Genomic DNA, 16230 nt, shown 5'->3' with positions numbered 1-16230 from the left:
TGGAACTGTGGACAATATCCATTGGAGTTTACAACTCTGGTATTCTTTTAATGATCATGTCCCTGGAGCGAAAGCTAGATGAGCCAGGAATAGGGCCAGGGGAGAAATTTGTTCACTTTGCAGCGTAATGCGAACTTACCTAATTTCACATTTTTTAACCAATATGCAAACCAGAACTTAGCGATCTTTCAAAATTCAAATTTCTCCCAATTTTGGTGTTCTCCAATCAAAAAATGTGTTAAAATGCATATAGTAGAATCTAATAATTAGAGGTAAGGGTACACACAAATGCATGTATTAGTGAAAATTACATTAAAATGCATTATATTAGGGAAACTGCTTGCAAAAATGGCATATGTTAGGCAAAATTGCACACAGACCTGCATGTTCTAGGAGAAATGCACATAAAAGTGTACAGACTTTCATGAGAATTTAACAACAACAAAATCTCAAAGATCCAAAGTTAAGATTGGAAAAATGAGAGACTGAGAGAAACTGAAATTGACAGATTCATCCTCCCCTGGACAGGAGATTGTTGTTGGCTTTCCTAGAGCTGACTTCAACACCTGATTTGGGGTGGGGGGAGGGAGTGACCATCGTGCCGACCTCCATGCAAAATACCCCTGCCCAGAGCAGGGGTGGACAGCCTGTGGTCCTCCAGGGGTTCTGGCCTACAACTCCCATGATCCTTGCCATTAGCTTTGCTGGCTAGAGCTGATGGGAGTTGTAGGCCAAAACATCTGGAGGGCCACAAATTGCCCACCCCTATCCTAGAGGTTTTACTCTTCCCACTTGGCATTATGATCACTGCTTCAATCACAAGCAGAAGTGCTGTCTAGCAGATGCAGCTACGAACTGGGGAAGCCCTGGCAAAGTGTTCCTTCATCCCCCCTTTTTTGCTAGTGAGCCCCCCTTTGGCTCCCCTAGTCCTGGGCTTACCTGGTAGAAGTTTCTGGGAAGCCACTTGCCATTCTGATTTCCCCCAAATGCTCCAGGGTGACACTGTATCAGGCGCCCTTTGACAATGTGGGAAAATCAAAATGGTGGGCACAGCCAAGGGACCAGGCAGATGGGTGGGCCAAAAGGCAGCACTGGTGGGCCCTGCCAGGGTGCCGGGACCCCAGCAGTTGCCCAAGGATGCCCGGTGCTGCTGCTGCCAGCCTTGCTGTCTAGAAATGCCCTTTATCTTTAAAGTGCCACAGCATAGCCTTTTTCTTTGTTGCAACAGACTACCACCAGCTACTTTTTTGGAGCTGGAGTTTATTTAATTATTGCATTTCTATACTGCCCCATAACCGAAGCACTCTGGGTGGTTTAAAGCTGGGGAAAGTGCATTCCTTGGGTGCCATCCAAATCCAGAAATAAACAAATGGATTGTGTAAGCCAGGTAATATCGAACACTTTCTAGAACTGCAGACAAGCGTGCTGCGTTCCAAAAATATAAAATGTTTGGTTGCATTTCTAGCCTTGCTTCAGGCCCAAACATATGGATGTTAATTTTTATACGAGGGCAACTTATCGCTGCATAAAGAAGGAGGTGCGTTTAATATTTGCAGCAAACTCTTCTCTAAGGATCTGTAATCCTTTTGGGCTGAATACCACCTTTTCAAAAGGGTCATTGGATTACATGACATCATCACCTGTACCATCTTGTCAGATTACATTTTTATGCTTTGCTCTTTTTTTTTCTTTTAAAGCCAACTCCTATACCTAAATCATTCCTGCTCCAGATTTCAGGATCTAAAGTACTGGAACTAGTCTACAAAAGAAACATTATCAAAACTTGCATGGACACGTATGAGATACCACCACTGGGCATCCATGAGGAACCTCAACTTCGCAAAACACAAATTTGCAAAACACATATGCAAAACAATCTGTAACACTCCTCCTCATAGATATGCAATGCCTTCAGAATGAATTGGACTCAATAATTAGCGGAATAGCCAGAAAAATAATCGGGTATATCCAAACCCAAATCAAAACAAACTGATGGGCTCTGAGTATAATGTATCAGCGGAGTGGCCATATGTTAAACCTGCAGAAGGAATTTCATTTCCAGTTCCATTTTTTGAGCTCCAAGGCACAGACTTACATGGAAAATTAGTCCACCTATTCAGATTCCAGATGGTTCTGTTTGTGCTGCTCTGCCTTCTGTGTGGATGTTTACCAGTAGCGTAGTGGCAAATCCGGACGCGCAGGGTCCCTTCGCGACAGTCACAGCCACGCCCCCTCACCGCCACGGCTCTTCGAAGATTGTACAGCCTTGTAAGATATACAGCCTTCAACTTGGATCCAAAAACAGTGCAGCCGAGAGTAAGGCAATGGTATTTCAATTGGGTGTCTAGGGAAAAATGCAGAGGTCTTAAAATCTTTTTCACCCACCCACTCACTCGCTCCAACACAAACATTTTAGGTTTTCAGAATATGATACTCTACGGAAGCTTCACCCTCTCCACTCAGCCCTCATGGACAGACGCCGTCTCATTTAAACAGCCCCCTGGCACACTCCCTTGGCGCCCCCAACATTACCCATTAGCCTTCCCTAAGCTCCTTCATTATCTCTCTCCCATCCCGCAACAGAAACGTCCACACACCCAGCTGGATTGAAACACACACACCCCTACCTTCTTTCCCCTCTCCCCGCAACTGATTTTTTCCCGTTTCCCTTCCCTCTGCCAGCGTTTGTTTGCCCAGGTACCTGCCAACCTTGTGCCAAAAAGCATAGCTGACAGGGCTGGTTGCATTTGGCAGTTCTGCCTACTGTAGAAATGAATGTTCAAGAATTAACCGTGCAATCCAGTGGGCCTTTATTTTGAATTAAATGTACAGAGATCTTGGGAAGGCAGCTGAGGCTGCAGTCCTACGCACGCTTACCTGGGAGAAAGCCCAATTGGCAATTGAACATAGTGGGACTGACTTCTGAGTAAACATGCATAGGATTGTGGGATAGGTCCTAAAAACCGGCACAAACCAGCCACCTGCCCTGCCCCATAAGTAAATAATGGTGGCAACCCCCCCCCCCACTGCTGCTGTGGCCAGCAGCAGCAGCAGCCCTGAACGCGTGGCTGGTGTTGCAGGAGACGAGGGCAGCGCCAGGCGTGCAGGCACGGAGCAGGGACGGGCAGAGTAGCCAAGAGCTGGGGGGGGGGGGCAAGAAGAGGCTGCAGAGCTCCCTCAGGCTCCCTCTCTTGCTCGCTCCCTTTGTCTGGCTGGCTCTGCTGCTCGCACTCCCTCTGCTCCCTCCTCCTACCCTAGCAGACTGCGACCCAGCTGGGGGCTGGCCTCAAAAAAAGTGCCGGAGCAATGCCCCGGCACGACCTGCCACCACTACACCACTGTTGTTTACTACAAGTAAAGGCCCTGAATGGTTCTTTCACAAGTGGTGTTCAGACAACCTCTCTCAAGTGGCCAAAGGGGATGCAAAGCGGTTGTGGGACCACGCGACGTAGCCGTGTCCCGTCCATTTATTTGGTGCAGTGGTACACTTGGGTAATTTTAGACTCCGGACTTAATGGTCCCCCCTGAACCTTTAGATGGCAACGTGTATTATTTTACTCTCTTCAAAATGTGGTAAGCCAGCCCTGCTGCGTTCTGGGGGCCGGCCTGCTGATTCTGGTGCACGTGAGGAGGGGTTGCACACAAGTAAAAAGATCTGTTTATTCACAACTAGGGATGCTGGAGAAATTTGAGATGGACTAAAATGAGCTTGGATTTCTAAGAATCCGACTTGCAGAATTCGCTGCAGAGCGACCCACTCAAGCCGCACACAGTCCGTGAACTTCCAGATTTTTTTTTTCACTTTCCCATATTTTACACGTATTTATTCGTAGGAAAATAGCAAGTTTCTGCTGAAGAGAAACTGAATGGAATGAGGGACAATACACTAAATGTTATGCACTAAATTCTGTAAATTGTTACGAAACGTCTTATGTAATTATTTGTGTATTTTTACGCATGGCGGAAAAATAATAATTCATATCAGTCTGTGAGCGGATGACGGGACAAAAGGCACCTGACAATCAACAGCAACAGCAAACAACAAAAGGAAAGAATTCATATCATAAAACATATCAGTACACAGTAAACATTAACATCTCCCTTGAAAAAATGAAAAAAGGCCATGGGGGTGGGGGGAGGATTTAATACTTCCATTTCAAATTCAAATATATGCATTAATCTATGCAATCCCTTAGGGATGTATGAATCCCTTACCTTCTTCCAGTCCGGGGTATCCGTGTTGAGGGGGGAGGCGACCGCAGCCAGGCTGCTGCAGCTGCAAATGGCAACTTTGATGTTTGTAGAAGATGTGACAAGTCAAATGTGGCAAGAGCAGTGAGATCTTCAGTCCACTGAGTGATAGGTGAAGATAAGGCTGGATCAGGCCACGGGTCCATCTAGTCCAGCATTCTGTTCACACAGTGGCCAATCAGCTGTTGACCGGGAACACACAAGCAGGGCATGAGCACAACAGCACACTTCCACCCATGTTCCCCAGCAACTGGTGTACATAGAGTCACTGCCTCTGGTACTGGAGGTAGCACATCGCCATCAAGACTAGTAGCCATTGAGAGCCTTCTCCTCCAAGAATCTGTCCAACCTCCTTTTAAAGCCATCCAAATTGGCGGCCATCATGACATCTGGTGGTAGCGAATTCCATAGCTTAACTCTGTGCTGTGTGAAGAAGCCCTTCTTTTGATCTGTCCTGAATCTCCCACCGATCAGCTTCATAGGATGGTGGATGTTTTTCCTTCCAAGCTTGAAGTATAAGTCTCTTTGCAACTGTAACTGTGACCAGCCAGATGGGTGATTAATAAATTAAATAAATAAATAAATAAAAGCTCTCAGTATCTACTTTTGCTGTCCATAATCTAAAAGCATGTGTACATCTATTATTACAGATTTTCAAGAACAATAACTTCCAACTGAAAAGCAGCCGCTACAGGATGATGCCCACATCATATGCCTCAATGAGGCATTGTCCTCATTACATCGCCAGCATCTGGCGGAGCGAGCCAGCTTCTTCTTAACAAGCCTCTGTGGTGCCTAATAGACACCAAACATCAAATTTTGTTGAAGCCCTGTGTTTTAAATATTCAGAAATAGGACATATGGAAGCTAAGACAAGCTTCCATTGATTAGACTGCATACAGCAGAGGTCCCTAATGCAGTGCTCATAGGACCTCCAACAGTACCCACAAAACTCTCCACTCCCTGCCTCTTTCAAACATTTTTTTTAAAATTAAAAACTTGAAAAATGTCAGGGCAGTCTTTTTCTCTCCCTTTCCAGCCACCAGTCTTGCGCTTTCTCCCCTCTTTACCCCTTTGCCTTGCTATTGCCCCCGCCTGCCCAGCCGCTAACCTCACTATTTTCTCACCCACCTCTTTAGCTCACTTTTGACTAACCAGGCCCTCACAGCAGCCATTATGTGACTAGCCACATCCTCCATGGGAGCCATTTTGTGGTGGTGCCCACAGCAGTTTATCAAATACCCAAATGTGCCCATGAGATTAAAAAGATTCATGACCCCTAGTACAGAGCATTCCAATTCCTCATTCCATTCATCTCTGACCTTCTGAACATTTACTTTACCACACTCCAAAAGACTTTTATAAACAGCTACTGCAGGCTTAGCTTTCTGTACGGAACCAATTAATTCCTACAACAGTGTAGGAAGCATTGAAGCACTCATCACTGATGGCCCGTATATAGACACCAACGAATGCTGAAGCTGAATGTACTGCCAACTAACACTAGACAGCAAATGATATCTAATCGGCAATATTGAAAATGGTAAAAAATCATCATCCAAACCTATTAACTCATGTAAAGTATGAGTTCCATTATCAGCTCAACTCCTCCACATAAAAGGTTGTCTCTCTATTTTCGAAAGTGGATTCTCCCATAATGTTAATGTAGCATGAGAATATGGATCAAACTGGAGCTGATCAGCCATTGCATGCCAAATCTCTCTCGCTGCTAAAATCGTTCCTGGAGCCACTCCTAGATCCTAGCCCCATCCAGGCAGAAAGGGGCACCAGAAAGTTTGACTTTAAAACAATACATGGAGGAGTATTAAAAGAAAAAAAATTGTTTTTCAACCATTAATGCAGGTTAACAAATAAGCTTTATGATATAAACTAAAATCTGGAAAATTAAATCCACCCTCTTTAATTGATAACTGCATCCTCTTCAGTTAAAAATGGGGAGTAGACTCCCCCTCCCCCCAAAAACTTCCAAAAAGTTGCACAAAATTTTTGAAAATATTTTCGGGGAATATATAAAGGAACACTACATAATACTTAAATTACCTTGGCAAGACATTCATTTTCAGTAGGTTAACCATACCCCAAGTATTTAAATTAAGTGATCCCCTTCTTTCCAAGTCAAGAGATATATCTCTTGCACATTTAGTTGCATATTTAGAAAGCATCACTATCATGCAATAGCGAAAAAAGCCCCAGTCTCCAGCACACTTCTGTCCCCCCTCGCTATCTCATTATAACACTATTGCACATTTCTCCAGGAATACGCTTACCCCCTATGTCAGTAGCTCGCTTTCACTCTATAATTCTATCTTGAAATAACACTGTCACGCATTTGTGCTATCACACAACAGCACATTCGTTCAGGGGTTCTTGCTAACTCCCGTTGTGATCAATAAGGCTTGTTCCCGAAATTGCGTTATCATGCATTTGCGCTATCGTCTAATAGCGCATTTATTCAGGGGTGCCTGCTAATACGGAAGCCTGTTTTTTAGAGGGAAAGGGGGGGAAATGGGTGGAATCAAGCATAGGTCGGGGAAGTCTACTCAGAAGTAACCCCAGTTGCTGTCAATGAGGCTTGTTCCCAAATTTACTGAGTAATACACTTCTACTCAGTTTAACCATTTGCGAAATATCTCTAGGCACCAAAATACCAAGATATTTTATCATTTCTGGACACCAGTGAAATTGCTCTACGCGAGTACCAACCTATGTGCATAGAGGTCCTCCACACAAGGGGGAATCCTGGCCCAATCAGGATTCCTCCTCAAACCTCCCTCCCCATGGAAGATCTCTACATGTGTACATCGGTATGCGTGCCAAACATGTGGACAGCATGGGCCGTGGCAGGGCTTGCCTACAGGGCTGGCATCAAGGGTAGGCACAATTAGGCACCTATCGAGGGACCACACCCCAGCAGGGGCCCAGTTACAAGAGCCCCCTGGACTTCCTCCTCTTTACTATTGCAACCTGTTTGTTCACCTGCCTCTCACTCTGGCCCAGCGGTGGTTAGGAAGAGCAGAAGATGCCTTTGCTCGCTGCCTGTCCGCCTGTCAAGCAAGCAAGTGGTAGCAATGTTGAGAAAGATGATGAGGAGTAATGGCAGCTGGTGACAATGGTGGTGAGAAGGTAGACCCACTGAAGGAAGGGACCCATTGTGGGTGACTTGCCCACAGGCCATCCAAATCCTTGAACCGGCACTGCTTGCCTGCATGCGTTCCATGAATGGCAGGGGATGGATTGTCTGAACCCCTCTACAGTCACACTGCATCATGCGGCTTGAAGTCTTCAGGCTGCCTAACAGCTGTTCTCACACATGTGCTATTAATGATAAGCTTAACTTATAAACATATTAATTGAAAGCATGGCAAATTTTGGAATGCCCTCCAGAACCTTTGGATAAGGATTTCAGAAATAGTGGAACCACAACATTGGACCTAAATTCCAGGTTTTAAAACTTCCAACAGTGTAGGTCCATTTGAACTTCCTGGGAGGAAAATTGTGGCTAAAAGCTTTTATTAGTCAGAAGCCTGGGAAGATACCTACCCAGTGCAGTAAATCCCGGGTAGTTTATTTATTTATTAAATTTATTAATCGCCCATCTGGCTGGTCAGCCAGCCACTCTGGGCGATGTACAACATATAATAAAACAGTTTAAAACAATAAAATTCTACAATAAAAACATTTTCTAAAATACCCTAACCCATCCCAAATGCCTGCCTGAACAACCACGTTTTTAATGCACGGCGGAAGCTCATTAAAGAGGGGGCATGACCTCTTAGTTCCTTAGGGAGGGAGTTTCACAGAGTGGGGGCCACCACAGAAAAGGCCCTCTCCCTCGTTCCCACCAGCCTAGCTGTCCTGGCTGATGGGACAGAGAAGGCCATCCGAGGCTGATCTTGCTAAGCGACCTGTCTGGTGTTGCTGGAGGCGCTCCTTAAGATAGGCTAGGCCGGAACCATATAGGGTTTTAAAGGTCAAAACCAACACCTTGAATTTGGCCCGGAAAACAACTGGTAACCAGTGCAACTCCTTCAGCGATGTGAATGTGAAAAGCCTTGGTACATGGACTATGAAGTGATGCTCAATACAACCTCATTGATCAAAAAGGCCTGTGGGGGGAGGATATACAAAGCAGATGGCTAGCTGAACTAGAGGACTACTATATACAGCAAAACCCATTGTTCTGGGAGGGGAAAGGCAGTAAACTAACTTGCCCAACAATTTTAGCACAGAAAAGGGATGGGTGGGGGGAGGAAGAGACGTTGACCAGCCACATGTGTTTTTAAATCACTCAATGACTGACAGCCAAATGTGTGAAATTGAATGGATTCTACTGAAAAACCACTGCATCTGGGATGTGAAGTGACATGAAAACTCCGTCTGTGCTATTTCATATGTGATTGGCTCTCACAACATGCAAGTCCCTTCTTGAAGATGCAGCCATCAAGTCATAAATAATTATGTGTGAACCAGACTTTTGGCTACAGACTTTGCTATGAGCATTTCAGCTCCTCAGAAAGCTCTTTGTGGATGTCTGCATATCATTCTATGTATACCAGTTGCTGGGGGAACATGGGCAGGAGGGTGCTGTTGCACTCATGTCCTGCTTGTGGGTTTCTCGTTGATAGCTGGTCACTGTGTGAACAGAATGCTGGACTAGATGGACCCTTGGTCTGATCCAGCATGGCTCTTCTTGCATCCTTATGTTCTATGCTTTTATAAATATCATTTTTAATACCACTTTTAATACCCTTCTTGTGTGTTGCGAGGTACAACAATGCACCCATTTTAAAGACGGGGCTAATGAGGCTGAGAAAGAAAGAGGACTCTCCCCCAAAGCCATTCACTGAGTTCATAACAAAGCCAGAATTTGAATGCGCGTCTCCTGCCTGTCAAGTTCCACAAAAGCCCCGATGATTGGTGCATCAAGCATCACTTCCTTATTTGCCCTCAGCATGCCTCTCTTAATTCTGTGTGACCCCACATTTTATTACTGGGGATACTGAACCCAAAGCTTGGCAATTTGCCAGAGTCCAGGCACTGGATCCAGAGTTGATCTGAGTTGTGGTGGTGAAATCTTAAGAGTTCCCTCCTTATTTTCTGAGAAAACAGAAGGAGGTGAGCATCCTAAGTAGATCACAAAGAAGAGAAATGGGTTCTCAGGATGCAAAAATAAATTCATTATAGGAAGCTCAGTGCACTTTGGCCCTTTTCTTATTTTTAGGCCTTCTTCAGGTGGCTGTAACATTAATGGTAATAAAAATTACGAACAGGACAACACACATTGCTGAAATACAAATTGCCATAATTTGTATTTATATATCATATATACCATTATTTAAAAAAAATATAAAACCTGCCCAATTGCTAGGAATAATATATAAGTTCATACTTACTAGAGAAAAAAGTCTGCAGAATTTTTTCACAGCAAAAGATTGTCTCCTTTGTCAATCTACTGGTGACTGGAAAAGATATTGTTGTTGTTGTTGTTGTTGGTCAGTCGCTTCCGACTCTTCATGACTTCATGGACCAGCCCACGCCAGAGCTTCCAGTTGGCCGTCGCCACCCCCAGCTCCCCCAAGGTCGGATCTGCCACCTCCAGAATGTCATCCATCCATCTTGCTCTTGGTCGGCCCCTCTTCCTTTTGCCTTCCACTTTCCCTAGCATCAGCATCTTCTCCAGGGTATCCTGTCTTCTCATTATGTGGCCAAAGTACTTGTTTTGTCTTTAATATCCTTCCCTCAAGTGAGCAGTCTGGCTCTATTTCCTGGAGTATGGACTGGTTTGATCTTCTTGCAGTCCAAGGCACTCTCAGAATTTTCCTCCAACACCACAGTTCAAAAGCATCTATCTTCCTCCGCTCAGCCTTCCTTATGGTCCAGCTCTCGCAGCCACAGGTTACCACGGGGAATACCATTGCTTTAACTATGCGGACCTTTGTTGTCAGTGTGATGTCTCTGCTCTTAACTATTTTGTCAAGATTTGTCATTGCTGTCCTCCCAAGAAGTAAATGTCTTCTGGTTTCCTGGCTGCAGTCAGCATCTGCAGTAATCTTTGCGCCTAGAAATACAAAGTCTGTCACTGCCTCCACATTTTCTCCCTCTCTTTGCCAGTTATCAATCAAGCTGGTTGCCATAATCTTGGTTTTTTTGAGGTTTAACTGCAACCCAGCTTTTGCACTTTCTTCTTTCACCTTCGTCATAAGGTTCCTCAGCTCCTCCTCGCTTTCAGCCATCAAAGTGGTATCAACAAAGACTGGAACTGGGAACAAAGGGGACTGGAAACAAAGCCCTATGAAGAGAGACTGAAAGAACTGGGCATGTTTAGCCTTGAGAAGTGAAGACTGAGGGGAGATATGACAGCACTCTTCAAGTACTTGAAAGGTTGTCACAGAGAAGAAGGCCAGGATCTCTTCTTGATCATCCCAGAGTGCAGGACACGGAATAATGGGCTCAAGTTACAGGAAGCCAGATTCCGGCTGAACATCAGGAAAAAATTCCAGAGTGTCAGAGCAATACGACAATGGAACCAATTACCTGGGGAGGTGGTGGGCTCTCCCACACTGGAGACCTTCAAGACGAGGCTGGACAGCCATCTGTCAGGGATGCTCTGACTTGGATTCCTGCATTGAGCAGGGGGTTGGACTCGATGGCCTTGTAGGCCCCTTCCAACCCTACTATTCTATGATTCTATCTGCATATCTGATATTATAAGATATTACTTGAATCCTATCTTATGTTTTTGGTCCATTTTTTCCTAGCTCTATTAGGTGTTTCCATGTTGATGTAAAGACATTTGATGTAAAGACATCGGATGTTGATGTAAAGGCATTTGCCAGAGTCCAGGCACTGGATCCAGAGTTGATCTGAGTTGTGGTGGTGAAACCTTAAAGTTGCCGCCTTTTTTTCTGGCAAAACTTCTGTGCTGCAGGACAGGTAGAAATTCTACAAGCGGAGTTGTTACTAGTACAGAGATGAAGTGATGGGAAAACGTCTACAGCTCATTTGACTGCAATTCTTAACATAGTTACCCGAGAGCAAGTTCTACTGAACCCAGTGATGAACTTGAACTTGCGCAGTGAACTTCTGCGCAAGTTCAACTTGTAAAATACATTGAGCTTTAACAAAGATCTTCAGCCAGCTGAAATGCAGCCTTTTGCTTGCATTTCTAATAAGAAGCTTTCTTTCAGAGGTGCTAACATTTAAACTGCTTGAGGGAAAGGTGAACCCTCCCCCCAAAGGGAAAAGGACAGAAGTATCCAGTCTCTGCTTAATTATTGCCCCCATTCTCCTACTTCCAGGATGGCAAGCAGTAGTAAAACTTGAAAGCATCATTCTCACACCAAAGCAAGGAAGATCTGTCAATTACTCTGGCCCTCCAGATGACATCAATGGTCCTGCTCTGAAAAAAGTCCAAGAGCTGAGCTGTCCCCTTTCCACTATACCCCTGGGAATCATAAAGAAGAAAAGGAAGAGCCTTTACCTTCACTGAAGTCTTTCTTCACAGAAGAAATAACTTGGGGAGGGGCCATCACTCACTCGCAGAGCACATAATTTGCATGCAAAAGGGCGCAGGTCCCATCCCTGGCATCTGCACGTAAACAGATCAGAGATCTCTGCCCCAGATCCTGGGGACGAGAGCAGACGAGAGCAGTTTACCAGTCAAGAGAAGAGTAGACAATACTGGGCTAAAGAGACCGATAGCCTAGGCAATCTCCTATGTGGACCATCTACATTACAGCTAACCCAGGAAAAAAAGTGTTTCTAAGCATTTGCAGAATGCAGAATTTTTAAAATACCAACCGTGGTCCAGCAAAAAAGAAAATCTCAAAATGAGGACCACATACCAAAGCAGGGCACAGAAAGGTGCAGAGGCAAGTTTATTCATTTTTTTTTTAAATCCCAAACCTGGAAGATATATTAAAAATTCAGAAAGACTCAAGTCATTTTGGCACACAGACGGCCCTTCATCGGGGTTTTAAAAAAATGTTTACCTTCAGAATGTTCAATATTTGGAACCCGAGAATAATATTTTTTTAAAAACCTAAAGGGTCATGTCCACACTGAATCCCGTAATCAGAACAACAGATCTGGAGTGTGTTTTCAGCCTCAGGAAGATAGTACCGAATGTCTAAACCCGTGCAAAATTCCTTTTGCTTTTCATCCCAGTATCAGCAACCCCCCCCCCCCGTTACACATCTGGGATAATGGGTGTGGAGGTCAGAGTTTGCGGTGGCATTCCCGGAACCTCTCTCTCTCTCTCTTTGCAGAACTTTTGGAAAAGACTCGGCTTGACGAGGCTTTTCATCCACAGAAGGCTCCGTGATCGTGACGAGATGTACAGCCCCGTTCAAAGGCCCAAGGATTTGCGTTTTCGGAGTGGATGTTCACCTCACTTCACCGCAAGGCAGTTGCGGTGAAAAAGCATGCACTTAAGCCGATTGAATCCCACCGACTCCCTCCTTCCCTCCCCTTTGCATCTCCCTCCGCTACACACACACGCGCGCGCACAAATGCACACGCACCCTCCCTCCCTCCAGGAGGAGGAGTCGCAGCGCATCCTCGCTCGCCTCTCGGAGGGAGGCTGATCTTCGCGGGCCGGGGTCTGCGGCTGGCGCAAGGTGCAGCTCCGTCGGCGGCGGGGCGCGGCTCGCGGCCCCTCCGTCCTCCGGCCCTCCCTCGGCGATCGGCGCAGGAGGGAGCCGAGCGCCGCCTCCTCCCCGCTTCTCTGCCCCCCCTCGCCTGGATCTGCGGAGATGAGCCGCGCTGGGCAGCGCCGCCCGGCTCGGCAAGGCTGGTGCGCGAGGAGGCGGCGGAGCGCCGCTCTTCCCTGAGCACGCCCCCGATGCCGGCGCCCGTCTGAAGTGAGCGGAGCGGCGGCCGCCCCCTCGGCCCGGCGCCCCGGCCGCCCCGCGGGCTCTGGATGCTGCCGCTGCTGCCGCCGCCCCGCGGCTGGCCCCCCTGCGAGGGCGCGGGAGGCGGGGAGCGCGCATGGCGGCGGCGCAGCAGCGGCGGCGGCGGCGGCGCTCGAGGGGGCGGCCCAGGCAGCGCCCGCTGCGGCCGCGGCTGCCGGGGCTGCGGGCGGTGCGCTGGCGGCGGGCGGCGCCGGCTCGGCGCGCGCTGTGGCTGCTGGCCGTGGGCGCCTCGCTGGGCTTGCTGCTGGCGTGGTCGTCCAACCGCCTGCTGCACTGGCTGGCCTTCCCGTCGCACACGACGGTGCGCACCGAGTGGAGCCGCCAGCTGGCCTTCCCGGCCGTCACGCTGTGCAACAACAACCCGCTGCGCTTCCCGCGCCTCTCCAAGGGCGACCTCTACTACGCCGGCCACTGGCTCGGCCTCCTGCTGCCCAACCGGACGGCGCGGCCGCTGCTGGCCGAGCTCCTGCGCGCCGAGCCCGAGCGCCTGCGCTGGTTCGCCAAGCTGGCCGACTTCCGCCTCTTCCTCCCGCCGCGCCACTTCGGCGGCATCAGCGAGGACTTCGTCGACCGCCTCGGGCACCGCCTCGACGACATGCTCCTCTCCTGCAAGTTCCGGGGCGAGCCGTGCGGCCCGCACAACTTCTCCGCCGTGAGTAGAGGCGGGGGCGGGGCTGGCTCGGCCCGGGCGCGCCTTTCGACGCGGGGAGGAGGCAGGGCAGGCCGAAACCCAACGGGTGCGGCTCCCTGCCGCTGTGGAGAGGCAGTCGGGGGAGGCGGCGCCACGCCTGGAGTCTCATGTTGTGATCTGTGGGGGCGGGATGGGGAGACGCTGGAAACCCGTTTCGAAGGCCCGGTATTACCGTGGGGCAGCAGGCTACTGTCGAACATGTGTGTTCATCATCTAGGAGGGATTGGGCGGGGTTGCCCCCCCCCCCCCCGGCCTGTGACCGTAACAGCTGAAAGAGGCAGAAAACCAACAGTTGGAGAGGTAGGGATGGGGCGGGAATTCAGCACCTGTTGAATTTCTGCATGCCCTGGAGTTACAGGAAGCTTCTGTCAAGGAAAAAGTTGGAAGACGCTATGTGTACTTTCAGTGAGGCAGGGAGAAGGTTTCAGCTTTGCTGCATGGCCAGATTCCTGTGTTGTCTTGGACAGTTGCACAGCAAGCAGATATATTCATCAGGCAAAGCTTTCTCCATTCACCACGGCTCCCATGTCAGGGAAAAGCAGTGCCTGTTGAATTTCTTCCTGTTGTGCAGTTTTATCATCTTAATAGTGCGATTGCCCTGCAAAGGGGGAAGAAAATAGCAGCTGGAGGGGGAGAATCTGGCAGTGGGGCCCGGGGTGTGTGTGCAGGCCCTGGGGTTTCCTTGTGGTGGAGAGGAGGTGGAACACCCTGATCCTGACCTTTTCTGGAACAGGCAGGAGGGAGAGGAGCTGTAGGGGTGCTATGCTGTTTCACGGAGCATGGGGGGTCATGGGCATAGGGAGGAGATCTGTGAAATAAGGTTCTGTCCAGAAGTATATGGCTTTGGAGTTCCTTGGAGTTTCCTCACAGGCTTCTATATTTCCTCTGGAGCTGATGCGCGCCTGGGGTGGAAGAAGGGGGCTTTCAGTTCTCTGAAGTGTGTAAAGAAAAGAGTCTGATCTCCCTTCCTCTCGAGATGGAGAGTGGTTGACAGAAAATAAAGTAAAAAATGGATTATATTAAGAGAAGGTGGCTGTGCAGGTTTGTAATGCGGGATGGAGGAAGGGAACAGAGCCATTGGGGAGAGAGACGGATTCTCTCAGGGCAGAGCGGCAGCTGGCAAAAATGGTTTCTCTAACAAGATGTCAGGGGGGAAATTTGAAACCAATTTCAGAATGGAGTTGGTGCTCGATGTGAATGAATCTGGATAGATGTGTTCATGTCTGGGTTCTGGCAGCAAGCAGTTTGGGAAACGTTGATTTGGGAATAAGACGGCTTGCAACAATGAAAACATTGGCATTTTCTGTGATGTATATTCTGGGTTGTAGGGAGAGGTATCCTTATATATGTCAAAAAATATTTGATGGGCATGGTACCAGCTGTAGATGTGTTTCTATCCTGATGTGGCTTGCTAACCTCCACATTAAAAACATGCAGGCCCTTGCTAACATAGTGTAAAAGCAGTGCACCTAAGTCAAACAGTGGAGAACATGTCACTAAATGGGACTCCAGCAACGGAGGCATAAACAATGCATGTGAAGTGCTTAACCTGACTGACCTACCGTACCAGGTTGTTGTTTTATTATCCCCATATTGCAGATGAGAAGGGCTGAGGGTGAAAGATCATGGCTTGCCTAAAACCTCCTGGTGAGCTCATGGCAGAGGCAAGATTTGAACTAGAGACTTCTCAGTTCACGGCTCAGGCCTTTTATCTTGTATGCTACGCTGTCTTCTGCGTTAGTTATAAAGAGACCGCCAAGTAGAATTCCTGTTCTTCCCTTATAACTGCTGTTCTAATTGCAGTGAGGTGGAACTAGGATTAAGGAGTCCCGTTTAAAGAGGACTGCCTCTACTTCTGTTCATGAGAAAGTCACCCTTTCTCAGTAGATTTGTGTCCCAACCCAAACTTCCTCCCTAGAAAGCAAAGCCAACTCTGATGATGTTGTTCAAAGCAACCCTCTGTATGGATGAAATCTGGGGCCTCTGTGTAGAGGATTACTGTACTGTGAATGTTAGAGAGCAGGGATGGGGAAACTGTTGCCCTGCAGATGTTGTTGGATTCCGGGCTGGCCCTACCATTAGGCAGGGTGAGGCAGTCACCTTAGGCAGCACATACTGGGAGGCAGCATCAAGCTGTTCAAGGACAGAACTGTGTGCCTTGCAGCCTACTCTGTGCCCATTAAATTAGCCTGCTGCCTTCAACTTCAGTGGAGAGTATTGTCTCATCGTCAGTGTTGAAGAAAGATTCATCTGCCAGTCCAGTCAGCTTTTGTACATGGAATGTGGGGGCGGGGGGCATCTTGTCCTTCACCTCAGGCAGCAAAATGTGTTGGGCTGGCCCTGGTTGGACTTCAA

At 47.9% G+C, this 16230-nt stretch overlaps 1 protein-coding gene across 6 annotated transcripts in view; it reads left to right on the top strand.

The window, feature by feature from the left end:
* LOC146341064 (acid-sensing ion channel 2) overlaps positions 1 to 16230 on the top strand; it is a 598108-nt gene that overhangs the window by 391070 nt on the left and 190808 nt on the right. For 3 of the 6 annotated variants that reach the window (XR_014783819.1, XM_084804670.1, XM_084804671.1), the window contains exon 1: positions 13187 to 13836. The exons of 1 other annotated variant lie outside the window; for it this stretch is intronic. Coding sequence is in view for 4 of the 5 variants with exons in the window: in XM_084804670.1 (XP_084660796.1) it covers positions 13261 to 13836 (576 nt within the window). In the remaining variant the exon portion in view is untranslated. Of the gene's footprint in view, positions 1 to 11069; positions 14176 to 16230 lie in introns of those variants that run through there. 2 more of the 6 variants (XM_084804668.1, XM_084804666.1) reach the window with 2 other exon arrangements.

Source organism: Heloderma suspectum, chromosome 6 (assembly GCF_057233095.1).
Source record: "Heloderma suspectum isolate Gila_16-S chromosome 6, 16-S_ref, whole genome shotgun sequence".
In the NCBI taxonomy this organism is placed as follows: domain Eukaryota; kingdom Metazoa; phylum Chordata; class Lepidosauria; order Squamata; family Helodermatidae; genus Heloderma; species Heloderma suspectum.
This window is presented reverse-complemented; position numbering and strand designations above follow the sequence as displayed.